The 25238-nt window shown below is 71.9% G+C and overlaps 2 protein-coding genes across 2 annotated transcripts; one reads left to right on the forward strand and one right to left on the reverse strand.

The window, feature by feature from the left end:
* Positions 1-483: 483 nt before the first annotated feature.
* SCRIB (scribble planar cell polarity protein) lies at positions 484-12461 on the forward strand. Its single transcript, XM_037506953.1, has 37 exons — positions 484-648; positions 816-933; positions 1000-1078; positions 1152-1241; positions 1322-1378; positions 1469-1532; positions 1608-1682; positions 1746-1890; positions 2182-2300; positions 2405-2604; positions 2685-2851; positions 2916-3046; positions 3152-3277; positions 3684-3848; positions 3974-4339; positions 4663-4725; positions 5182-5271; positions 5362-5439; positions 5647-5976; positions 6045-6125; positions 6196-6450; positions 6623-6733; positions 6809-7102; positions 7179-7355; positions 9325-9435; positions 9515-9571; positions 10105-10359; positions 10470-10553; positions 10667-10780; positions 10865-11024; positions 11103-11244; positions 11326-11511; positions 11601-11743; positions 11822-11853; positions 11963-12037; positions 12199-12250; positions 12319-12461. Exons 1-37 carry the CDS (start codon positions 490-492, stop codon positions 12459-12461), a joined length of 5094 nt encoding a protein of 1697 aa, XP_037362850.1. The 5' UTR covers positions 484-489.
* A 208-nt stretch (positions 12462-12669) lies between these two features.
* Positions 12670-23441, reverse strand: IQANK1 (IQ motif and ankyrin repeat containing 1). The gene is made up of 14 exons (XM_054692790.1): positions 23367-23441; positions 22295-22517; positions 22016-22201; positions 17604-17731; positions 17366-17530; positions 17060-17251; positions 16860-16985; positions 14430-14572; positions 14311-14371; positions 13727-13819; positions 13493-13607; positions 13333-13420; positions 13119-13253; positions 12670-13042 (listed from the first exon to the last, which is right to left on the reverse strand). The coding sequence occupies exons 1-14, from the start codon at positions 23439-23441 to the stop codon at positions 12670-12672; spliced, it is 2103 nt and encodes a 700-aa protein (XP_054548765.1).
* Between the last annotated feature and the right edge of the window lie 1797 nt (positions 23442-25238).

The following is a 25238-nucleotide window of genomic DNA, read 5'->3' on the forward strand; positions in this document are numbered from 1 at the left end:
AGGGGCCCCGGCCTCTCCCCGGGGCGGGGCGGGGCGGGGCGGGGCGGGGCGGACCGGGCTCCTGCGGGCGCGCGGGAGGCGGCTGGCGGCGCGGGCGGGGCCGCCGGGGTGGTGCCGCCGCTCGCGGACTTCAGCTCCCGGCCTGCCTCGCGCTCGGGGACGGAGCGCTTCCCGGCAGGCTGTGCGCGGGCCGCTACGGGTGCTCGGAGGCGCCGGCGCGCGGGGCCTTCTGGGCATCGCAGTTCCCGGGGCGAGGGCGGGCCTCCCTTCCCGGCGGGCTGCGCGGCGGCCGGCGGGTGGCGGCGGGTGGCGGCGGCGGCGGGTCCGGCGGCGGCGGGCGAGCGGACGGGACCGGACGAGCCGAAGCGGGCGGGCGGGCGGGATGCGGGGCCGCCCCCGGAGCGCGTGAGCGCCGCGGCCGCGCCCCCCGCCAGGCCGGCGGCCGAGCCCCTCCCCGCGGGCCCATGCGGGGCGCCGCCCGCGCGCACCATGCTCAGGTGCATCCCGCTGTGGCGCTGCAACCGGCACGTGGAGGCGGTGGACCGGCGGCACTGCTCGCTGCAGGCCGTGCCCGAGGAGATCTACCGCTACAGCCGCAGCCTGGAGGAGCTGCTGCTCGACGCCAACCAGCTGCGCGAGCTGCCCAAGGTGCGGCCGCCGCGGGGCGCGGGCGGGCGGGGCGGGCGGGGCGGGCGGGCGGCGGCGGCGGCGGGAGCCCCTCGCGGCCCCCCCCCCCCGCGCGCGGCGGAGCCCGGGGGGGGCGCGGCCCCGGCCGAGGCCCGGCCTGACCCGCCCGCCCGCCCGCCCGCCCGCAGCCCTTCTTCCGGCTGCTGAACCTGCGCAAGCTGGGCCTGAGCGACAACGAGATCCAGCGCCTGCCGCCCGAGGTGGCCAACTTCATGCAGCTGGTGGAGCTGGACGTGTCCCGCAACGGTGCGCGGGGTCCGCGGGCGGGGGCGCGGCGGGAGGCCGCGCGGCCTGACTCCCCTCCCCCCGCAGACATCCCCGAGATCCCCGAGAGCATCAAGTTCTGCAAGGCCCTGGAGATCGCGGACTTCAGCGGGAACCCCTTGTCCAGGTGGGTGGCCCCCGGGGCGGGCCGGGGCGGGCGGCGCGTTCCCCCGCGGGCGTCTGAGCGCCCCTCCGCGCAGGCTCCCGGAGGGCTTCACCCAGCTGCGCAGCCTGGCCCACCTGGCCCTGAACGACGTGTCGCTGCAGGCGCTGCCCGGGGACGTGGGCAGGTGCGTGCAGGGGGCTGGGGGTGGCCGCCCCATCCTGCCCTCCCCAGGCCCCGCTCGCCCTCACCCGGCTTCTCCCTCAGCCTCGCCAACCTCGTGACCCTGGAGCTGCGAGAGAACCTGCTCAAGGCCTTGCCTGCGTGAGTGCCCCCCGCCCCCATCTTCCCCCTGCGGCTGCCGGCGGCCTGGCGGCCGGGCCCACAGCCACGCGCCCCTGCTGCCTCCCGCAGGTCCTTGTCCTTCCTGGTCAAGTTGGAGCAGTTGGATTTGGGCGGCAACGACTTGGAAGTGCTGGTGCGTGGGGGCGGGGCCGGGCAGGGCGGGCAGGGCGGGCAGGGTGGGCACTCCTCTCACACTCTCTCTCTACAGCCTGACACCTTGGGGGCCTTGCCTAACTTGCGCGAGCTGTGGCTGGACCGGAACCAGCTGTCCACGCTGCCCCCGGTGAGTGAGGGCGCGGCTGCCCTGGTCTCCTGTCGGGCTGCTCCCTGACCCGTGTCCTCTCAGGAGCTCGGGAACCTGCGGCGCCTGGTGTGCCTGGATGTGTCCGAGAACCGGCTGGAAGAGCTGCCCGCCGAGCTGGGCGGCCTGGTGCTGCTCACGGACCTCTTGCTGTCCCAGAACCAGCTGCAGCGGCTCCCCGACGGCATCGGTGGGTCAGCGAGGGCTGAGCAGCACGGGACCAGATGAGGGGCTGGGCTGCGCCTGCCCGGCACCAGATCTGAGCTCCCAGGCTGGGGGGCCAGGCTGCCTTCTCTCGGGGACGGGAAGCTGCAAGGGTACCCAGGGGGGCGCGGGTCAGGTGGATTGAGAGATGGCAGGTGGCTTTACGCGGGGCTTGGGGATAGGCCATGGGGTTGGGGGGGTGCCTGGAATTCATGTTTGTGGACTCGGGAGCTGTTACCATTTTTCCAGTCTCGTGTTTCTGTACATTCGCCACCAGGTCAGCTGAAGCAGCTGTCCATTCTCAAGGTGGACCAGAACCGCTTGTGCGAGGTGACGGAGGCCATCGGGGGCTGCGAGAACCTGTCTGAGCTGGTCCTCACGGAGAACCTGCTGACGGTGGGGCCCACCCTGGGCACAGGACAGGCCTCCGGGGACCTGGGTGGGGGTGCAGTGCTCGGCGAGGGCCCTGGAAGACCCCGTCAACTGGCCCTTCCCCACAGGCCCTGCCCCACTCCTTGGGGAAGCTGACCAAGCTGACCAACCTCAACGTGGACCGGAACCGCTTGGAGCTGCTGCCCCCTGAGATCGGGGGCTGCGTGTCCCTCAGCGTGTTGTCTCTGAGGGACAACCGCCTGGCTCTGCTACCCCCCGAGCTCGCCCACACGGCGGAGCTGCATGTGTTGGACGTGGCTGGGAACCGGTGAGCACCATCCCCCCATCCCCCCAACCCCACTCCCGCACGGAGCCGCAGGACACACGCCTGACGCACGGTGCCCGCAGGCTGCGCAGCCTGCCTCTGGCGCTCACCCACCTCAACCTGAAGGCCCTGTGGCTGGCCGAGAACCAGGCTCAGCCCATGCTGCGCTTCCAGACAGAGGATGACGCCCAGACCGGGGAGAAGGTGCTCACCTGCTATTTGCTGCCCCAGCAGCCAGCGCCTGACCTCGGTAGGTGTGGGCACCCGGGGGGTCTGGCCCTGGCGTGGGCTGCACTGATGCTCACCTCTTACAGACGCGCCCGGGCCAAGGAGCAGCCCTTCGGGGAGCTGGAGTGACACCTTGCCTGGTCGTGTCAGCGTCATCCAGTTTTTGGAGGCGCCCCTGGGCGACGAGGATGCCGAGGAGGCGGCGGCCGAAAAGCCGGTATGGGGGGGTGGGGTCCCCCGCCAGCCGCCCGCCCGCCCGCCTGCCTGCCTTACTGTCCCCACCTGACGCGGGTCTGTCTCCCTCACTCTGGGCCCACGGCAGGGGCTGCAGCGCCGTGCCACACCCCACCCCAGCGAGCTCAGGGTGATGAAGAGGGGTGTCGAGGAGCGCCGGGGCGAGGCTCACGCCCAGCAGCAGGACCCCAGGCCACCCTCACCCTCGGAAGAGGTGCTTACGGGCATGCAGGGGGTGGGGGCACCCCAACTGGCTGCATTTTGCCTATGGCTGGGGGGTCTTTTTCGGGCCCCAAGAACTGTGTGGGGCGGGAGCTCAGGAGGACCGGCCCAGGGCGGTGGTCCCGCCTCTGCCGCTTGGGGTGTCACCAGCCGTGCGAGGGGCCAGTCCTAGGGCCAGGCAGACCGCACTCTGTCTGTGAGGTTCTGGTCATTGCTCGGCCACGCGGCTTCTGCTTTCTTGGGGGTGTCCTGGTCCTGTCGCGGCGTTGCTGGGGGTGACTGCAGGGGCAGCACGTCACCAGGGACGCCGGCCGGGGCAGCCGAGAGCTGTCGGAACCATCCTGAGCCACGGGTGCTGTTTCTGGGCCTCACCCACCCGCGCTCGCCCGGCTCCGCAGGAGAGGAGGCTGAGCACCTCGTCGGGCCTGAGCGGAGACTCGCACCCCTCTGCCGGCACCTCCTCCCAGGGGGATGCCGAGGCTGCGCCCGCCGAGGCAGAATCCGACCCACGGGGAACCCCGCCCGCCAGTCTGGAGGAGGTGGCCGAGGAGGCTTACGAGGAGGTGAGGCCCAGGCTGGGGCCGGCCAGTGCCACCGGAGCCAGCGGAGCCGAGCCCCGCCTGCCGCTCTGGCCTGGGGCGGCCCCTCCTCGGCCCTCAGGGCGGCCCCGTCTCTGCTTTCCCCGCAGCCCACAGTGCGCTTTGCTGAGGACGCCCTGCTGCCCAGGGAGGATGGCGAGCGGGAGGAAGGGCAGCCTGAGGCGTCCTGGGCTCTGCCGAGCGGGCGGCAGCGCCTCATCCGCAAGGACACGCCGCACTACAAGAAGCACTTCAAGGTGTCCAAGCTACCCCAGCCCGAGGCCGTGGCGGCCCTGCTGCAGGGGGTGCAGCCCGGCGGGGGGGGCCTGGCAGGGCCCGGCAGCTGGCACAACGGCCCCCACGCGCCCTGGGCCCCGCGGGCCGAGGAGGACGAGGACGAGGACGAGGACGAAGCTCGGGAGGCAGCGGCGGGCGAGGAGGAGGAGGAGCCCGCGGCCTCCGCGCCCTCCGTCAAGGTGGGTCTCGGCCCTGGGGCCTGCCGTTCTGGCCGCAGGTGGCCCCTGGGGCTGCTGACCGGATGAACGGGCCTTGTGGCCCCCCCAGGGGCCCGGTCACTCCCTTCTCTCTGACTTACGTCTCGGGCCCACCTGAGGGCAGGGCCACGGGGGCCGTGGGCACTGGGTGCCCCCAGGCCGTGTCCACGTGGAGCCGCGGGCCTGGCCCTCGCCCGGCGCGGTGGGGGTGGCCTGGCGCTGCGGAGCTTGGTGTGGTCTCCCACTGTTCTCTCGCGCCTGGGGCCTGGCGGCTCACTGCATGCTCGCTGCTCCCGTCCCGACAGGGGGTGTCGTTTGACCAGGCCAATAACCTGCTGATAGAGCCCGCTCGCGTGGAGGAGGAAGAGGTCTGTACTGTCGCTCTCTGCTGGCCGCCCCGCCCGCGCCGCCTCCCGCTGCCGCCCGCGCTCCCCCCGCTCCTGCTCCTGCTTTTCCTGCTCCTGCTCTCCCTGCTCCCGCTCCTGCTTAGGTCTCCTCCGCACCCGCCGCCTGCTGCAGAGCTAGGCTGGGCCGACACGTCCCCACGCGGCCCTGAGGCCTGCCGACACCACCAGACAGGGACGGCGCTGCCGCCGGGCAGCCCTACCCCGGGATTGGAGGCCGAGGGCCGAGCCGAGGCCCTTGTCCCCGAGGCATGGACCTTACGGACCCAGCTGCTCGGTGCCCTGGGCTTCGCTCTGCCGCACCTGGACAGGCTGCGACAGAGGCGGCCACTGAGAGGGCTAGCCCCTGCCCCTTGCTGTGCCCCCGGGAGGCCTCGCGCAGCCCGGGCCCTCGCACATCCCACATCCGTTCTGTTCCAGCTGACGCTGACCATCCTGCGGCAGACCGGAGGCTTGGGCATCAGCATCGCGGGTGGCAAAGGTTCCACTCCCTATAAGGGGGATGACGAGGTGAGCAGCTACCCGTCAGGCTGGGGCTCCCCTGAACCCACAGCTCCCCTGGCCCCGCGGTGGGCACTCAGAGCTCTCGCCGCTCCCTAGGGCATCTTCATCTCCCGCGTGTCCGAGGAGGGCCCGGCTGCCCGGGCTGGGGTGCGCGTGGGCGATAAGCTCCTGGAGGTGAGCCTGGCCTGGGCCTGTCAGAGCAGCAGCTGCGCCCCGGTCCGCAGGAGGCGGGAGGCACGGGGCGCCCAGGGCACAGGCTTCTCGGGGAGGGGAGAGTGAGGCTCGGGTGCTGGTGGGTGCCCCCCGGGGCCCTGGCAGGGCGGGGCCTGCTCTGGGGAGCGGGGGTCCCGGAGGGGACAGGCCTGAAGCCCCCACCCACAGGTGAACGGCGTGGCCCTGCACACGGCCGAGCACCACCAGGCCGTGGAGGCGCTGCGGGGCGCCGGGGCCTCCGTGCAGATGCGGCTGTGGCGGGAGCGCATGGTGGAGCCCGAGAACGCCGTCACCGTCACACCGCTGCGGCCAGGGGACGACTACAGCCCCCGGGAGAGGCGGGCAGGCGCCCTGCGCCTGCCCCTGCTGCCCCCCGAGGCCCCAGGCCCAGGGCCCCTGCGCCAGCGCCATGTGGCCTGCCTGGCGCGCAGCGACAAGGGGCTGGGCTTCAGCATCGCCGGCGGGAGAGGCTCCACGCCCTACCGGGCCGGCCACGGGGTGAGGCGGCGGGCGCAGGGGGTGTGGGGTCGTGGGGGGCGGCTGGTGCTGACCGCTCCTGCCTCTAGGGCATCTTCATCTCCCGCATCGCGGAGGGCGGCGCTGCCCAGCGGGCCGGCACCCTGCAGGTCGGAGACCGCGTCCTCTCGGTGAGCACCCTCCCGTCGTGCTCCTCTGCCTTGCTGGCCCGCGGGCCCCTGACCGCCTCTCCTCTCGCAGATCAACGGGGTGGACATGACCGAGGCCCGGCACGACCACGCCGTCTCCCTGCTGACCGCTGCCTCCCCCACCATTGCCTTGCTCCTGGAGCGGGAGACTGGGGGCACCCTGCCCCCCAGCCCCCCACCAGACTCGCCCTCATCGCCATCTGCTGCCACCACCTTCGTGGTTCCTGCCACCCTTGGGGACCCCGGGCCGCTGCGGCTAACCCCCAGCCTGCTGGCCGCTGCTTTGGAGGGGCCATACCCCGTGGAGGTGAGGTCCCGGTGCTCGTGTTGGTCCCCGGGGAGCGGGCACCCCAGCCCCCGGCCCTGGACACCAGTGTCGCATCCTGTGCGGTCACCTGTACCTGAGTCCTCCCGCCACAGCCGCCGGGCTAGGCCCCACCCGGGCCCTGACCGACACCCCCTGTGCTCCTCACATGCAGGAGATCTGCCTGCCCAGGGCTGGGGGCCCACTGGGGCTCAGCGTGGTCGGGGGCTCCGATCACTCCAGCCACCCATTCGGCATCCAGGAGCCCGGCGTGTTCATCTCCAAGGTAGGGCGGCCCCGGGCTGGGGGATCCCGGGCGAGGGTCTGCGGCCCCAGCCACCACACGCTCCCTTGTTGACAGGTGCTGCCGCGAGGCCTGGCTGCACGCGGTGGCCTGAGGGTCGGGGACCGCATCCTGGCGGTGAACGGGCAGGACGTGCGCGAGGCCACGCACCAGGACGCGGTCAGCGCCCTGCTCCGGCCCTGTTCGGAGCTGGTGCTGCTGGTGCGGCGGGACCCGCCCCCGCCCGGCCTGCGGGAGCTCTGCATCCAGAAGGCCCCTGGGGAGAAGCTGGGCATCAGTGTGCGAGGGGGCGCCAGGGGCCACGCGGGGAATCCCTGTGACCCCACGGATGAGGGCATCTTCATCTCCAAGGTAGGCCTGCCCCGCCCGCCCGCCTGCCGGCCCGGCCCTGGTGTCCGGCAGCCCCTGTGAGGACGGTTTCCCACAGGTGAGCCCCACGGGGGCCGCTGGGCGCGACGGCCGCCTGCAGGTGGGGTTGCGGCTGCTGGAGGTGAACCAGCAGAGCCTGTTAGGCCTGACGCACGGGGAGGCGGTGCAGCTGCTGCGGAGCGCAGGCGACACCCTGACCGTGCTGGTCTGCGAGGGCTTCGAGGCCCCCCCGGAGGTCAGTGCTCCCCGGCCTGTGCCTGCCGGTGCAGGTTCTGATCTGGGAGGGGGCGAGGGACCTCCAGACGGGCAGCGCCCCAACGCCATGGCCCTCAGGCCTGGGCAGGTGAACACGCCTGAGGTGGGCGCGGTGCCTCCACCTGACGTGCCACCAGACAGCAGCTCAGGCTGACCCAGCAGGAGCCAAGACTGGGGGGCAGCTACTCTCTCAGGCCAGCATTGTCTCTTGGACGGGCCCCCTGGGTCTTGCTGTCCTTTCTGCTTTCATATGCCCCGGGGTTCCTGGGCTGATGTGGCCACCCCACGCTTCCCGCGCTGACACCTGCCCCCATGGTGGGCGCGTTTCCTCTGTCACGGAGGAGCGGCCGAGCAGGGTGGAGGTGCCCCAGCTCTGGCGCCGGGGGCTGCAGGAGGCACCTTGGGGAGTTGGCCAGCCCTGCGTGGCTGGACGGTAGTTCGCCGCGGAGAGCAAGAGTTGCTGCCCCCAGGGGGCAGGTTGGGGGTGCCGTCTTCCCTGGTACCTTTGGCACCCACGCTGCCTCGCTCTGCTCGCACCATGGTGTCCTCGGCAGTGAGGCATTGGGGTCACGGCGAGTGGAGCTTGTGCAAATCTGCCGCCTTTTCCCTCACAGCTTGCGGGATGTGGCTCTTGCCGAGGAGAGCTTGCCCCGTTGGGAGCTCATTGAGACGGTGTGTGTAGCATCTTACAGCCCCTGGAAGCGCAGCTGGGCCCGGTCTCTCCTCTGAGGGGGTGGCTAGTGCCCCACGGGCCCCACGCCACGGGAGCTGTGCCCTGTGCTGTGCCGCGGCCTGCACTTCTGGAGGGCTCCCACTGGCACCGCCCTTCGCTCCATGTCCTGTCATCCGCTGGACAGGTCACTCGCTCCCCTTGTGGAGCCTGGGGCCATGCAGACCTGCAGTGTCCACATAGGGCCTGAGGTCGTGGTGCTGCCAGGATAGGGCTCGCGGGCACAGCCGGGTGCTTCGAGAGGCTAGTTAAGGTGGCTGGACATGCACCCCATTTCCCATGGGTCCAGAGCATCCGTGGGGCCTGGGGGCCCCGTCCTCGGCGCTTCTGCCTGCAGCGGGTCAGCGTCCTCTGGCGCCGGAGCCCTCCACGTATACACGTCCCCGTCTTGCCTGCTTCCGAGGGCTGCGGCCCCACCTGTCCCAAGCACGCAAGCGCCCGCCCGCCCCACGCTGTAGCCCAGCCGGGCAGCGGGCACCCTCCTGCCGCTCCGGCCGAGCTGCCCTTGTTCTCTTCTGAGAGACACAAGCAGAAGCGTGAGATGATCTTGAAACTCGGAGGCCGTGCCGGGCGCCCTGGGCAGAGCAGCAGCCCGCTGCGGGGGTTGTGGCTGCTGGCGTAGGTTGCTGTGGCCAGGCCCGTCCATCGGTGACGCCATGTCCAGGGCCGCCAGGTCGGTCTCCTGGGGTAGAGCGGCCACTCCCCACGAGGGCTCCGGGCCCGCTCCGGCTCCGCTGTGGGGGGCGACAGCTGGCCGCCTTCCCTGCTGTGTTCGAAGCTCAAGCTGCCCGGGGCTGCGGCTCCCCTCGCGCACGAGCTCCTCTGGCCTGAGCGTCCTCCCGGGGGGGGGCCTGCCCGGCCCGCGGCCCTGCTGCTGGGGAGACCTGGGACCGGCTGCCGCGCTCAGCTGTCTCCCAGGCCCTGTTCCTGCCCGGCAGGCCTTCTCTGACCGCTCTCTGCCGGCTCTGCACAGCCGTTGTCGTCACTGCCCCCGGGGTCTCAAGCGCAAGTGTGTCCAGCGCCCACGGCCCGGCCCACCCCCGCTTGCGCAGTCGGCACCCAGCGCCCCAGAGGGCGGGGCACGGCCGGCCTCTCCCAGGCCAGCCACCGCTGCTGCTCGCCCGCCCCCCCCGAGCCAGGCGTGGCCTCTGGCGCTTCTGGCCCAGTCTCCAGCCCAACCCAGGGGTGGAGCCGAACGCCAGCCCTGTCTGCCCCGCAGGTGTCGCCGGGCGTCATCGCCAACCCCTTCGCGGCCGGTGCCGGCCGCAGGAACAGCTTGGACAGCATCTCCTCCGTCGACCGGGAGATGAGTCCCGAGGGCCTGGGCAAGGTGAGAGCCACGAGGCGGGCAGCCCCGGGCCGGGCAGCCCAAGGTTGGCCCCCGTTGACCGGTGCCACTCTGCTCCCAGGAGAAGGAGCTGCCTGGATCCTCCCTGCCGACCCCGCCATGGGGGCCGGAGGCCCCGGTGAGTGGCAGGGCCCACCACGGGGTCCCAGGGGGCCCGCCTGCCAGAGGCGTGGGTGGGGGTGTCCGCGTCGGGGCGTGGATGCAGAACCAGAGCGGGAAGCCCCGGAGGAGCCCAGTGTCCACCGCCAGGATGGAGGGCGCCGTGGGCAGCTGGCGGGAAGGTGGCTGGTCTGCTGGGCAGTGCCAGCAGAGGGCCCTACCTGGATGCCAGAGCCCCACCCCGCCGCCGCGTCCCTGCTCTCCGCTTTGTCCCGCATTCGTCTGGGTCTGCCTACCTGTCCCACCTCTGCCATGAAGCTCCCCGCTCCCCCGCGGCAGTCCCTTGTCCTGGACAGATGGCCGCTCACCCCGGGCCTCCCACCTGCTCCCCACCTTGGGGGACAGGGAGAGCTGCTGACGGCAGGCCGAGGACAAGCCCCTGGTGCTGGTTGAGGGCGCCTCCGGGCCTGTCTGGGGACAACTGGGCTGTGACCAGGGGGCCAACTGTTCTCGGGCCCCGCGGCTGCCCCTCATCCACCGCTGCTCCTGCAGGCCCCGCCTGGGACGCCTGGAGCGACGCTGGCCAGAGCCTCCTGCTCGCCCGGCCAGCAGCAGGTGAGCACCCACAAGATGGTGTGGACAGTGCCGCCCCCCCGCCCCGTGACCTGGGACCCGGGGCACCACCATGGAGCCTGTGACGGCTCACCCTGCCCTTGGGTGTGTGGGGTCCTCGGGGCCAGTTGCCTACCCCTCCCCGCTGCGGAGTGGGGTTCTGCTGCCGAGGCCAGGCCTGGGCCCACTGTCCGGGTGGGCAGCAGCTGACCCCCGGGTTCTAGCACACTCTGTCTCTCCCTCACCCTCTCACCCTTGCGCCTGGACCCGGTCCCCTCCCGGTCTCCCGCCCCTGTCCTCTGCAGACAAAACCGGGGGTGATCCAGCCGCTGGCTCAGGCCTGGCCTAGGGGCCCCCCGGCCCCCGGGGGCAGAGGTGACCCCCGCACTGTGAGTGCCCCGCCCGCGGGAGTGGGGTGTGGGAGGAGCAGCGGAGCAGCTGCCGCCGCGGGTGGTGACGGCCGCGGGGCAGCTGTCCAGCACGGCTCCCTGTGCCGCCCTAGCCCCCCTCCCCGCCCTCCCCCGACGCGCTGCCCACCAACGTGAAGCAGGCCTACCGCACCTTCGCCGCTGTGCCCGGCCCGGCCCTGCCCCTGCCCCAGGATGGACCCGCGCAGGTAGGTGCCGCCCGCACCCCCGCTCCCCCTGCCCCGCCGGCCCAGAGGGGCCTGGGGCGTTGTCTCAGGGCCCGCTCCCCCCAGACCGCCCTGCCCGGGCCCGCCGCCCCCCCGGAGCAGCTGTCCTTCCGCGAGCGGCAGAAGTACTTCGAGCTGGAGGTCCGGCTTCCCCAGGCCGAGGGCCCCCCCAAGCGCGTGTCCCTGGTGGGTGCTGATGACTTGCGGAAGATGCAGGAGGAGGAAGGTAGGCGGGGGCGGGGGGCAGCTGGGGTCAGAGGGCCGGGGCCGCGCGGTCCTGGGCTGACCCGCCCGCCCCCCCCAGCCCGGAAGCTGCAGCAGAAGCGGGCGCAGCTGCTGAGCGAGGCGGCGGCCGAGGCGGGGCCCCCCCTCCGCGCGGTGGGGCCCCACGACGAGGAGGAGCCCGAGGAGGAGCTGCCCTGGGCCGGGTCGGGCCCCGCCTCTGGGTGAGAGCCCCCGCCTTCCCTGGCCGTCCTCCGCCCGCCCGCCCCAGCCCTTCGAGCCCCCACGCCCTGTCCCTTGTCCAGGCCCGGTCCGGTGTCCTCGCCACCCCCGGGGGGCAGCGCCCCGGTGCGGACGGCCAAGGCGGAGCGGCGCCACCAGGAGCGGCTGCGTGTCCAGAGCCCGGAGCTGCCGGCGCCCGAGCGGGCTCTGTCTCCGGCCGAGCGCCGCGCGCTAGAGGCCGAGAAGCGGGCGCTGTGGCGGGCAGCCAGGTATGGCCGGTGGGCGCGGGGGGGGGGGCACGGGCGGGTGGGCAGCAGGTGCTGGCGGCCCTGCCCACCCGCCCTCCACGGCCCCGCAGGATGAAGTCCCTGGAGCAGGACGCCCTCCGCGCCCAGATGGTGCTGAGCAAGTCCCAGGAGGGCCGCAGCAAGCGTGGGCCCCTGGAGCGGCTGCCCGAGGCCCCCTCGCCTGCGCCCACCCCGTCGCCCACCCCCCTGGAAGGTCCGTGGGACCCCGGCAGGGGGAGGGCTCAGCCAGCGAGGTGGGGGTCTCGGCCAACGGCACTTTTCGCCCCCCCAGACCTCGGCCCCCAGACCAGCACCTCCCGGGACGCCTGGTGAGGAGCCAGTGCAGCTGCCTGCCCCCCCAGCCCTGCGCGCCCCGGCTGGGGCTCGGGCCCCCCACCCGCTCACTCTCTGCCTTCTCCCCTCACGCTGCGAGGCCCCGCCCGGGAGGAAGCGCGCCTACCGGCTGCTGGCCGCCCTCCCCTCCTCCAGGCCCGTCTGTGGCGTGCAGGTACCGGCGCCCACCCGGCGCCGCGCCTGGCCCTCCGGTGCCTTCCCCGCCTGTCAAGTGCTGATGCTGGGGCATGGGGCACCCCCCACTTTCTGACTGGGCTCTGGGCGGCTCGGGGGAGTTCTGGGCGCCACCCCACGCCCTCCTTCTCCCCGTTTCAGTCCCCGGACTTTGTGGAAGAGCTGAGGTCCCTGGATCCGTCCCCCAGCCCTGGTGAGTCGGTGGGTCAGGGCCGGCGGGCTGCGGGCGCCTGCCCCTCAGCTCACTGCCCCCGCCCACAGGTCCACAGGAGGAGGACGGAGAGGTGGCCATGGTGCTTCTGGGCCGGCCGTCACCAGCTGCGAGGCCCGAGGAGGTGGCGCTGTGCAGCAGCCGCCGCCCCGTGCGCCCCGGCCGCCGCGGCCTGGGCCCCGTGCCCTCCTAGAGGAGCAGCTGTCCGCCCCCCCCCCCCGCCCCCCCCGCCCCCGCGCGCGTCTTCTAGCCTGAGGTTAGCGTTTCCAAGAGACCCCTCCAGAGTCCCGGCCACCCACTAACTGCCCCCCAGACGGACCTCTTGGCAAGACTGTAACTAGTGACGTTTGTACAACCAAAGACTCTATTTTGTGGTTTAAGGAAATAAAATTGATTACGTTTTAACTCGGGCGGTCAGTCTGTCCACCCTGCTCCTGCGGGGCTGGGGCCAGTGGGCGCCCCCAGCCCCCAGGGCCCATGCCCGGCGGCGGCTGCACATACACGGGGAGCAGGCGCCGCAGCTGCTCGTCCGGAGGCCGCGAGGCGCGGGTGACGAAGATGAGCCGGAAGCGGTGCAGCCGCGCCTCCTGGAACCCGGCGGGGTCATACTCGGGCCCGTCGTGGGGCCGCCACAGCGCCTGGTACCGGCCGTGCGCCAGCAGCGCGCCGCTCAGCAGCTCCTGCGCCAGCCCAGGCTGCACCTGCTCCAGCTGCCGCTGCACCACCGCAAACAGGTCCGCCTCGCGCAGGTCGAACACCAGCGGCTTCCCGTACCTGCGCGGGCGGCGGGGGCGAGGGTGGGCTCGTGGGGCGGGGCGGGCGGCGCTCCCTTGGCACCTAGCGGCCTCACCTGAGCGCCCCCAGCAGCGCCAGCCGAATCCGCTCTGGGCGCAGGTGGTCTGGGTCCATCGTGTCCACGTAGTTGGTGTCCCGGTAGCGCAAGAAGGCGGCCGCCTGGCCCGAAGGGTCGATGACAAGGGGCCATCTGGTGGCGGCCACCAGGTCACCGTCTCGGCGGCAGCCTGGCTCTTCCCACGCCCACCCCGCCAGCCCTGCCCACTGACCGGCCGTCGGCGTGGATGCGGCCGCCCACGTCCTCCATCAGCACGTCGTGCAGCTCGGCGACCTGGCAGCGGAGCCCCGGCTCCTCCTCTGCGGGCCATGGGCCATCAGAGCGTGTGGCTCCGCCCCAGCCCGCCCGCCCGCCCTGCCCGCTGCACCCACCCTCTGGGTCCTGGGTCTGTTCCCGCAGCTCCAGCCGGGCCATCGCCAGCATTTCCTCCGCCCTCCGGGCCTCCTGCCGCAGCCTGTCCACTTGGGCCTCCGCGTCCTTGATGGCCTGGAGGAGGGGCCCCCACTCCCCTCAGCACCTCGCCAGAGCTTTACCCCACGTCCTGCCCAGTCCCAGAAAGGTGATACCCCCAGTTTGGGAGGGGAGGGTACCCCTTGGATGCCCACCTGGAGCATCAGCTCAGCCTTGCCCATGCTCCTCTGCTGACACTTGTTGTGCTCGGCCACCCTCCGGCTCAGCTCACAGCAGGCCTGCTGCAGCTGGGGGGGACAGGCCTGCTGCAGCTGGGGGGGACAGGCCTGCTGCAGCTGGGGGGACAGGCCTGCTGCAGCTGGGGGGACAGGCCTGCTGCAGCTGGGGGGGACAGGCCTGCTGCAGCTGGGGGGGGACAGGCGTGCTGCAGCTGGGGGGAACAGGCCTGCTGCAGCTGGGGGGACAGGCCTGCTGCAGCTGGGGGGGACAGGCGTGCTGCAGCTGGCGGGGGACAGGCCTGCTGCAGCTGGGGGGACAGGCCTGCTGCAGCTGGGGGGGACAGGCCTGCTGCAGCTGGGGGGGACAGGCGTGCTGCAGCTGGGGGAAACAGGCCTGCTGCAGCTGGGGGGACAGGCCTGCTGCAGCTGGGGGGGACAGGCGTGCTGCAGCTGGCGGGGGACAGGCCTGCTGCAGCTGGGGAGGTGATCCCCAGGCCAGGGCTTCTTCCCCTCTCACTCCCCCACCCACCGCACCCCCACCTGCAGAGGCTGGCACCCACCTCTTTGTGGCACTGCTGCTGCCCCTTCACCAGCCGTTGTACTTTGAGGTTCAAGCTGGGAGGGCGGGAAGGTGCTCAGTCAGAGGGGCTTCGCCACCCACCACCCCTACCCCTGGCCTCACCTCTTGGCCTCCGCCTCCTGGTTCTGCTCGGCCTCCCGGGCCTGGCGCTGCCGCTCGGCCTCCATGTTCTGGAGCATGGTGTCCGTGAGGCTCAGGTCCCACGACTGTAGCACGCTGACCACGGCATCCAGTGAAGCCACCTAGTGACAGGGAGTGGTCAGGCATGGTGGGTGTGGCCTGTGGGGTGTCACAGCTCGTCCCAGAGGGGCCGGAGGGTGTGCCAAGGTGGAGAGACTCGCAGCCACCGGTGCTTCCCTCCTGCTGTCTCCCGCTGACTTCAGTAGGACGCGGGGGCACTCCTGCCCCGCCCTCCCCCTGCTGCCGCCTCTCGGGGGGCAATAATGGGGTGCAGGCTGCCAGGAGGTCTGCTGTGGGCGTCCGGCCAGCAATCGCTTCTTGCTTGAGAGGGTCAGCACCACCTGCCTGCTGCTCCCGGGCTCGTCCCGAGGCCACGCCCTCCTCCTGTGGGGGCTCCTTTCTCTCTCTGGTTTTATTTCGAGTGCACGGGCCCCACCAGGCCCCACCAGCCCGCAGGGACAGCCCTTGCCTCTCTAGAATCTGGTGTGGACACTCGCCCCGCGCGGACACCTGGCGCCAGCCGGGACTGTCTCGGCTGCCTCCCCGCGCCACGGTCTCCTGGGGTCTGGACAGACGCCGCGCTCGTCTGGGCGCCTCCCGTCCGCGTTCCGGACTCTGGCGCGGCCGGTGGACCACGAGCGTGTCACCCGCGGGCCCTCCCTGAGCACGCGCTCCCCAAGCAATTCTTCCCCCCGACCGCCCTGCCGCCCGCTCCCCGCAGCGGGTCTGCCCTCCCCGACGGTGGCGCCCCGCCCTCCCTCCTCGCAGCCGCTCCCCAGGCCGCCCCTGGGCCCGCCACTCCGTCTCCGGGCTCGCGGCCGCCCCCCGCCACGGCCTGGCCAGCCGGGCCCCTTTCCCGTGTCCGGCCTCTTGGGGGTCACCGGCGCTGCCGTCCCGGAGAACGTTACTTCTCACAGTCTGTCTGGGTTTGCCGCGCAGTTCCCGGGGGGGGGGGGGGGGGGGCGGCCCGGGGCGCGCCGGCTCGCCGCCTTCTGTGTCTGCGCCCCCTGCGGCTCCGCGCGGGCCGACCCCCGGTGGAGCCTCGTCCGTGCTGCGCCCGGGCTGGGGGTGCGGCCGGGGCGGGTGCCCGCCCTCCCGACTGGCGGGCTCCAGCAGCTCTGCTCCTCTCGGCGGGCCGCGGCGTCCTGCTGCCCCGCAGCCTGGCCCTTCACTAACGTATTTCAAGACAGTCGCCGATTCCCGGGAAGTCACAAAAACCGCACGTTCCCGGCAGCGGCGCCCGGCACCCTCCTGCGCGGCAGACGCTTCTCCAGTGCCCGTGTGTGGCGGGAGCTGCAGGGCGTGGACGTGCCCGGGTGGGCCGCGTGGGGGCGAGAGGCTACGGGTGCAGGGGGGTTACCCACAGGGGGCCCCGCTGTTCCGTCCTGCTCAAGGAATCGCCCTGCCTGGAGCCAGAGGCGGCGCCGCGCGGCCGGGGGGCAGAGGGGAGCAGCGGCCCCAGACTCGGCCGCAGACGGAGCGGGGGCTCAGGGCTGCGGCTCCCGGACCCTGGAGAAACGCCCCTGAGGGCCCCCCGCGTGGACCTGCCCGTCGGCGCCCCTGCTTCGGCTGCCACAGCCACCAGACCAACACCCCAAGCCTCCGCCCCAGCGCCTGCCGCGCGACCGCCGACCCCGAGTGAGGGCCGCTTCCCGCTGCGGTCACCGCAGCCCCTCCAGGGCACCGCGCCCCCGGCTGCTCTGCCGCCCAGCGAGGCCCGTCGCCGTGGGCGGGCAGCAGGCACTCTCGGGCCTGTGGGGTGCGGGGTTGGCAGCCCCTTCCCTCTTCACGGGGTCTTTGCTGAGCAGAATGTTCAGATTTTGCCAAGTCCAGTTGGGCGGCATCCTTCCGGGCACCTAGGCAGTGCGACCCCTTCCAGCCCTGGCCCTCAGCTCTGCCCGGCCGGCCCGAGGGCGCCCCCCCAGCAGGCCTGGGCTTGGCCAGGCCACCACCCTCCTCCGTGGGTCTTTTGTGTGGGTGGCCAGGTGTGGGGGAAAGCCCCCCACGGGAGGGGTGAGACCGGGCCCCGGGGAAGAGCAGAGGGCAGCACTCCAGCTGGATGGGGGGACCCCAGCCACAACCTTGGGGAGCCCGGGGTGGAAGCCTGGAAGCAGGGCTGCTAGTGGGGGGCAGGCCCCAGATTCTGGCCTCAGGCCTCAAGCTCCTCGTCAGCCCTGCAGTTGCCAGCCTCCGTTTCCCCACCTCCCTGCCACTTCCTGAGGTGGGTGAGGACTGAGCCCCGGAGCCCACGCAGAGGCGGCCGCCCGAAAGGGCCGTGGGCTTGACCGTGCTGGGCGGTGTGGAGGGTGTTCGACCCGCCAAGGGGCGGCCCCCGCCTGCGCTCCGCACCTGCTCCGGGGTGCTCCCGTCATCCGCGTGCACCCGGGGGTCGGCGCCCAGCTTCAGGAGCAGCTCCACGGCTTCCAGGTGGCCTCCGAAGGCCGCTCTGTACAGCGGAGTGCGTCCGAAGGCGCCCTGCCGGAGGGGCTCCCTGAGTCGTCCGCGGTACCTGCCGACGCCCGCACCTCGCAGCGCCTGCCCGCGCCCACCTTGCAGTTAGGGCTGGCGCCCAGCTCGGCCAGCAGCTGGATGGCCAGGGGCTGCCCGCCCGCGGCCGCCTCAGACAGTGGCGTGTTCCCGTTGCGGTCCTCGCACTCCACCATGGCCACGCGCTGCCGCGAGCGCCGCGCAGTCCCCGCCTCGTCGTGGCCCACGCCCTCGCGGGTCAGCGCCTCCTCCACCTGCGGGCGCCGGGTCAGCGCGCGGCCGCGCCCTCGGTGCCCCCACTGCCACGCCTGCGCCACGCCCCCCTGCCCCGTGGCCCCCTGCACCCCGTGGCCGCGCACCCCACGCACCTCCTGCAGGACAGCGCGGATCTCGCTCAGGTTGCCGTCGAAGGCAGCTTCCAGCAGGCGGCCCCGGCGCTGCTGCTCCTCCCGCCGACGCCGCTCCGCCTCCTCCTGCTCCTCCAGCCGGCGCCGCGCCGCTGCCTGCTCCAGCCGCACCAGCGCCAGGAAGGCCTGCGGGAGGGCCCTCCTGAGGAGCTGCGCCCCTGGCCTTGAGGCACGGCCCTCTAGGCCACCCTCCCCTCACCTCCCTCTGCTGCTTCTCCATCTGCTCCAGGTGCTCCTGGCGCTCCCGCCGGCGCCGGCACAGCTCCTTCCTGGCCAGCAGCTGCCTGAAGGCGCACTGGATGGTCGTGGCTGCCCGGGCCTCTGGGCCTGGATCTGGGGAGGGGAGCGCTGGTGGGTCCCCGCTCCCTGCAAGCTGCCTGCATGTGCCCCCAGCAGGTAACGGGGGGAGGACATGCCCCCAGAGGATCAGTATCCTGGGCCACAGACTCAGGGAGTCGAGCCGGGGACCCCAGCCGGTCTCCTGGTCCCCACCTGGCACAGAGGGAAGGAGAAGCAGCCTCAGGTGAGCCTCTCAGAGGGTCCCAGGCCAGGGGACACCCGTGCCCACGCCGGGCCACAGGGTTCAGCCTCCCATGCCAGGCAGGGATGGGCTGGGGGCTCGGTGGCAGGGCCACCCCAGGGCCAGAGCTCCACGCAGGTGCAGGCGAGGGCGGGTGGGGACCCACGGAGGTCCCAGCAGCAGCACCTCGGGGACATGCAGAAACCAGAGCCCAGGGCCAGCCCTCGGGTCACTCAAGAAGAAAGAGCCCGAGACACAAGTGTGAAGCGGGGGGGGGGGGGGGGGGGGGAGGGGGAACAGCGAGAGGGACATTGGCTGTGGCAGCAGGACACTGAGGGGCAGGGCCCGGGCAGGAGGAAGGCCCCAGGAGCTTGGGGCACGCTCGTTAATCTGAAGTGCAGGTTTATTTTTTTTTTACTATCTACTCCCCTGGCCTGGGTCGTCTTTCTACAGTCACCGCCGCCCGGGTGTGTCCTCCCGGCGCGGGCCCCGCCCCGCGCCCACGTGGACAGCGGCACCTGGCCTTCTCCTGGCGAGGCCCGGGCCCTGGGTGGCAGCGGCCGGGCTGCCGTGAGGCGGGCGGCGGAGCGGAGCCATCGGGGTCCCGGGGTCCCGGAGTGTGGGGGATGCTCGGATGCCTGGATTCTGCAGCCCCCTGCGCTGGGGGAACGCTGTCCGGCTGTGTCGGCCGATGCGGCCTCCGGGTTCCGCACCTCCTTGTCCACGCCAGCTGTCCCGCCCTCCCCGGTGACCACACACGCGCTAGGAAGAAGCGCCGCGTCCTCGGGCAGTCGCTCGGGGGACACGGGGAACCCCAGCCTTCGGGGCCCCCCTGGCAGCTGCACCCCAGCTTCTAGCCCCTCAGCCAGCCAGGCCCACTGCAGGCCAGGGAGCGGCCTCGTCCAGCAGCCCAGCAGCCCATGGAGGCCAGCGTGCAGCGGTCGCGGGGGAGGGCCCTCGGGCAAGACATGCGGGGAAGTGGGAGGCCGCAGGGCAGCTGGTGGCTGAGGGCGCGGAGTGGAGTGGACGCGGCTTCGGGGCGGGAGGGCGAGAGCGGCGTGGCCCAGGTGACTTCCGAGAGGTCAGCGCAGGGGAGTTGGGCTGGCGTGGGCCCCTCTTGGACCGTCCTCCCAATGGGGCGGCCATAGCTCCCAGGCCTTGTGCCCCACAGCGGTTCTGGCTGGAGACGGGTCTCCCCGGGAGGCCACGTTTGGAGCCACTTGCAGAGAGAGCTGGGCCCGGGCTGAGGGCGCCTCCAGGGCTATGCCACCCCTGCCAGCGGCCAGCAGAAAGCCAGGGCTGGCCACCTCGGGCAGCGCCCACACCCCGACAGAAGGGCCCTCTCTCCACCCAGCCACAGGCCCTGCCTGCAAGAGCCAGCGCGCTGGTGTGCAGCTTCGCCGTCAGGGACTGGTGAGGCAGCCAGAGGACACGCTGCGGGCTGTCGGCTGCCAGGAGTGCGGCGGGTGAGCCGGCAGAAGGCCCCGCGCAGGGGACGAGGCAGAGAGGAGTGGGGAGCGGCCAGCGGGAGGCCTGTCCAGGAGCAGAGAACAGAAACGTGAACAATAAGACAGGACACATTTGAACCGGAGCGGGTTCGGCCGTGTCGTTCAAACACCCAACGTGAAGTTTAAGGCAGGGAGGTTACTAGAGTTAAAGAAAAATGTTTTGCAAAGTTCATCCAGGTGAGGCGATGCTAACAAAGCTGCACGTGTCTAACGATAAGGCTTCAGGAGAGGTAAGCAGAACTACAGGTCGACACGTCTCCCTCGCGCTGCAGGACCAGCAGGCCGGGGTGACGCCGGAGGGAGCCCCCGAGGGGCTCGGCCACGTGCAGAGCTGCGAGGCATGTGGCCAGCAGCAGCCGCTGGGGGTGAGGGCAAGGGTGTTCTCTAAACACAGCGATCCAAGCTTCACACCAAGTGCCAGGGCATGGCCAGAAGGACGTGTGTTTTTAGAAGTCCCAGAATCCACTTTACACGAAATTTTGGGACGCGCCCCATCACAGGCCTCCAGCTGCAGGCGGCCCTCGGGCCCCCGCCGGGAATACGGCCTCAGTGAAACCACCCTTGCTGCAGACCAGCCTGGCTGACTGCTTGAGAAAATGGTACCAGAGCAGGCCGTTCCCATAGCAACGGTCCAGCCAGAAGCCGCAGCGTTGGCAGGTGGGTCCAGGCCCTGTCCCTGGGGCTGTGCCCGAGCGCTGGGTACTGGTCAGGAGGACGAGGCGGGTGTGTGTGTCGTGTGCTGGGTGTTACTGGCTGCTTTGATAAGTTTCTTTTTATTTCTTAATTTATCTTTGTGTACAAGAGCTGGGGTGCAGGCCAGAGGTGTGGGGGTGAGAGGATTCCCCAGAGACCGAGTGGGGAGCAGACCAGGTGGATCCACTGACACACACTGCTGAGGGGAGCAGCGGGGAGACAGGAGAGGTCTGCTGCGCCCTGTGGGTCACTCCCTGGCTGGGGATGGACTCAGGCTGCAGTGGTGACGGCCTGAGACTAACCCCTAGGCCAAAGGGGGGGTCGGGGGGCCTTGACAAGTTTCTTTTTCAAAGCGATGAGCTCAGAATCGAGTTGTGTGTTTGGCCAGGAGGAACGAAAAGGTGGCGTTCCTGAGGCCTGGGCCACTGCTGGGCAGCAGTGACGGTAAAAAGGCCAAAACTGACACCAAGGCGTGCTGGCTGGATGTGCTGGGCTGTGCCCAGCTGTCCCTGCCGCCTGGTCCCCGCCCGAGGCACCGGCAGTGAGGGGCAACGCGCTGTCTCCAAATACCCACAGTCAGAAGCAGCTGCAGGCGCGGGCGGGTGAGCCCAGGGGAGGGGGCGCCTGCAGGAGACACCCCCCAGTTGGCCGACTCGCACAGTGACCCTCCCTCACAGACAGAAATAAGCCCTGAAGGATGCGCCGCCTCGCCCTGCGAGGCATAGCCCAGGCCCCACACCGGGTGGGGGGGGTTGGAAACACGGTGCTGACAGGCGGGTGCCCCCCGGTCTAGACAGGCCCCAGGGGTGGCGCTCACTCCTGGGTCTCACCCAAAGGAGGGCACGCCAGCACCCCGTGGCTAGCGCACAAGCCCTGTGCCCCCATGTCCAGTCCACAGGGGGTGGGAGCATGATTCCTTCCAGCCGGCCAGAGGCACAAGCCGTGGGCTTTGGCCAGGGGTGTCAGCCCTGGAAAGGCGCAGCAGGGTCAGAGGGCGGCCCGGTGGGGCCTGGCCTGACAGGCAGGGGCTGGGCAGTGTTGCCCCTCAAATGTGCTGTGACCCTAAAGCTGCAGGAGGTAAGGCCTTGGTTGGCGAAGGCACCCGGGGCAGCCGGCCACGTCTCGGGGAGGTCCAACTGCCTGGCCCTGACTCCAGCCCTCGCGGTGCCCTGCACCCCTGCCCAGCGGGCGGTGTTAGCATGGCCAGAAGGACCGCGGCTCCCCGCAGGCAGCGCTGCTCTGGGCCTCGCCTGGGCACCACTGGTTCTCGGCAGGAGGCAGGAGATGGACGAGGACGCTGGACGAGCAGGGCCCATCACCGCCAGGCCCTAAACGTGGGGGCTGCACGCAGGGCTGGACCCGCCGGGAGGGGGCGCCCTTGAGGAGGGTGGGGCCGCAGCCTCTTGGAAAGCAAAGAGGCGCCCCACTCCTTCCCTGGCAAGGCGAGGGTCCTGGCCTCACCCGGCTTCTCACCCAGACTTGGGACCCCAAGAAAGCGACAGCAGGACCCACGCTGGCCAGGGAGCTGCAGCCGGGAGCTGGTGCCAGCGTGGGCCTCGCGTGGCCGGTAGACACCTCGGGACAGTCAGCTTGCGTCCTGGCTCCCGGCCACTCGGCTCCTCCCCGAGTCTGCAGCGGGGCCCCTGGGCGGCCGCCTCTGCTGCCGCCTCACGGCCCGGTGGCCTGGCTCCCGCCGCACACGGAGGCACGCCGCGGTCAGCTCTGCCATCCACCCTGGCCTCAGGATGCGATCAGCCCCGGGCCTGGCCTCGGGCGCCGGCGGCACAGATGACGGGGTTATGGGCAGAAGGAAGGGGACCCTCCCAAGCACGGCAGCAAGAGCAGCACCCCCAGGCAGCAGCCCGCACTCCGCCCGCCCAGAGCTCTCGCCTGTGGAGGCCTCTGGGTGCAGGGCAGAAGCGGGCTCTTGCACCTGCTGGACAGTCCTCCGCTGTGGCTGGCGGTTCTGTCCTGGCCGTCCTGAGGAGGCCGGGAGTGAGTTTGGGCTGTGCACCACCCTCCCCAGCAGCCTGGGGGGCTCCTGCTGTCCCCGGGGTGCCCCAGGCAGCCCGTCGGCTTTAAGGAGTGATGGGCCACATCTCTACGGCCAGAGGCCTCCCCTAGGCCTCCTCTTGGGGGCGCCGCTGAGCCCAGCAGGTAGGGGCCCACAGCAGGTCCCCAGGAAGCCGGAGCTCCGGAGCCCCCCACCCCCGGGTGACCCGCTGCCGCCACCTGTGGGGCCCCCACCGGCCGCTTCTGTCCCGCTCTGTGTCCACTGAGCTTGCCGGTTGCCGGCCGTCTGCTCTCCTGAGGCCTCTAGAGCCTGGGCTGAAGCGCGGGTGCCCACGCCGGGCTGGGCCGGCAAACCAGTCCAGCCAGTGCAGCAGAGCGGCTGGGAAGGGCCGGGCGTGGGTGTGAGTCAGAGGCCCCGGGCTGGGGAAACACTGGGGAGCAGGCTCAGGAAGCCCCCGGAAGCCCAGGGGTGCCAGGTCCAAGCCCACTGACGACTCCAAGGCCTGGCTGCAGTTGGCAGGACAGTCGGACCCCAGTCAAGGACAGCCTTGAGGGCCCCGCCCGCCCGGGGAGGCAGACTCTTCGCTCTGCCCCTCTGTCCGCGGGTGCCTCGGAGCCTCAGAGGCGCCTCTTCCACCAGTCCGGGCCTGGCCCAGCAGGGACCATAACCCCAAAGGCCCCGGGCAGCCTGGGGCCGGGGGTCTCCTTGTGCGCTGGCGGGGGCTGGGGACACGGGCAGGCTGGGCCGGCCCCGGCAGTCAGTTGGGTCAGGACTGTCCGTGGCCAGTGGGGTCCAGATGGCGGCGTGGCTGGGGGTGCCGCCGGCGGCCTTGGGGCTGGAGCCTGAGCGCTGCGGCCGGCTGGGACAGGCGGGCGGGGCCGGGGGGGGGGGGCGGTGCCCGCCCAGGGCAGGACCAGACTCGTCACAGCCGCGGCCTGGCTGCCGAAAGCCACCCCCTCCAGTTTCTCTCTCTCTCTCCCTCCCCGTCTGGCCAGCGGGGCCCGTGGCCGGCCAGCCCCGCGCCCTGTGTCAGCACGTTGGTTACTCAGCCCTCGCCGGGGGCCGCCACGCCACCAGGGCCTATAAACTCGCGGCGGCCCTGCCTGCCCAGCGCGGCCGTGACGCCCACAGGCAGGGCCGGGGCCCGGAGCCGGCGCCGTGGGCACCAGCCAGGGGCAGGGCAAGAGCACAGGGTCCACTGAGGCGTCCCGGGAATGCCATCCGCACCCGCCTGACCAGGCTGGCAGCCGATGAGGCAGGCCCGTGGGCACAGACGCCGGCGACGGAGGCAGCGACAGGCATGTCCGGGAAGCGAAGCCGCGCTCGCAGACCCCGAGCCAGGAGGGCGGGCAGGGCCCCGCAGGCCACAGGCCAGCAGGGCCCCAGCACCCAGCCACCGCCCCCTGCCGCAGGGGGCGCTCCAGACGAGGCGGGGGCGGCCCCCGTGGGGCACGTGACCTCTAGCCAGCCGGCTCCCCAGGGCCACCCTGGGGCGCCTGGCTCAGAGCTGGCACAGGCAGCCGAGAGGCCAGTGCAGGCCGCCGCTCTGGGGTCAGAGCTAATGCTGGGGCCCCCCGCGGAGATGGCCAGCTGCGGGCCGGGGAGCCTCGCGCCGGGCCTGGGCCCCGAGCTGCTGCGGCTGCACGAGGTGCAGCTGTGCCTGGCACAGGAGCAGCTCCTGCTGGAGGACCGGCGCCGGCAGGTCCAGCTGCAGATGCAGCTGTGGCAGGAGGAGCAGCTGTGGCAGGAGCAGCTGTGGCAGGAGGAGCAGCTATGGCTGCAGCAGCTGCAGCAGGAGCAGGCCTGGGTGCGTGTGGAGGGGCTGGAGCTGGCCCTGGCCCTGGAGCAGCTGCGCACCGAGGGCCTCGAGGGGCTGCAGACCCCAGGCCAGGTAAGGACGGGATATGGGGAGGGCTCCCAGCACCCCGGGGGGTGTGGCCGTGTCAGCCGCCTCCAGGAGCCACGGTGGCCACCACATCACGGCCGTGTCCACGTTTGCAAGGGCAGGCTGGGCTCTGGCTGGCCTGGCACTCAGGCGTCGTGGGAGGCCAGGGGAGTCGAGGCAGAGCTGCTGCTGCACCAGCCAACTGGGAGCCTGCCCAGAGGGCTAGGGAGGGCTGGTGTGGGGGTGCGGGACGTGTGGGGGCGAGAGCTGGACAGCAGCAGCAGTGGCGCCCCCCCGCCCCCCCTCCGCAGCCTGCCGCTTCCAGCCGCCGCGCCCCTGTTTATTGCGGCGTGTGCCTGGGCTTGAGATTGCGGAAGCCGCGCGGCACCTGCACCTCATCCTCATTCCAGCAGGCTGTGCCTCAGACGCCGCTGGGGCTATTTTTGGGAAGCAGGGGCCAGCTTGGCCTGGGAGCGGCCACCACCCTCCCAGCAGGTGCCGGGCTGGGAGCCCTCTGGGTCCAGGACTGGGTGGGCCTTGAGCAGAGGGGCTCTGCCTGGGGGCGGGGGGCTGCTTGCAGCAAGCACAGACCCTCGCTGAGCGGCGGGGCGCAGTCGGGACCAGCTGGGTCCAGCCGGGGCGGGGGGCAGGAGGCCCCCTCCCTGACCCACAGCAGGGCTGAGGCCGCGCCAACCGGGGCCAGGAGAGTGGCCAAGGGTGCAGGGCAGGCAGCGGGGCAGAGGTTGAGGGGCCACGTGCTGAGCCCGGGAACCTCCAAGCCATGGCCGCAGGGCAGGGGCAGGGACGTGCCCAACTCTGGGGTCCCCAAAGGCCACTCCTGTGGCGGTGGGGCTTCTCACAGGAGTGTCCCTGGGTGGCGCAGAGGGTGTCCAGAGTCAGAGTCAGGGTGCCCAGGGGCCAGAGCGTCCTACTCACCCGCGGAGGCTCTCGCCTTGGCCCTGGGGAGGGGTGCCGGCCGCTTCCCTGGCACAGCTTTAGAGCCCTCTTGCTGCTCATTCTCCTGAGGGGTCGGAGGTCAGAGAGAGTGTGTCCCCGACACAGAGGTGGCAGGGATGGTGCCCCTGCTCCGCGGGCCATCGGCAGGTGTGAACTGTGCCCCACAGCGGCCAACCGTGCGAATGGCGTGTGTGCCCAGCAGCAAGCCTGCCCTCGCCCCCAGTCCCCCCTGGGCCAAGTGTCCAGCACTCACCTCC

This window comes from Talpa occidentalis, unplaced genomic scaffold (genome assembly GCF_014898055.3).
Source record: "Talpa occidentalis isolate TD23 unplaced genomic scaffold, MPIMG_talOcc4v2.1, whole genome shotgun sequence".
Taxonomy (NCBI): domain Eukaryota; kingdom Metazoa; phylum Chordata; class Mammalia; order Eulipotyphla; family Talpidae; genus Talpa; species Talpa occidentalis.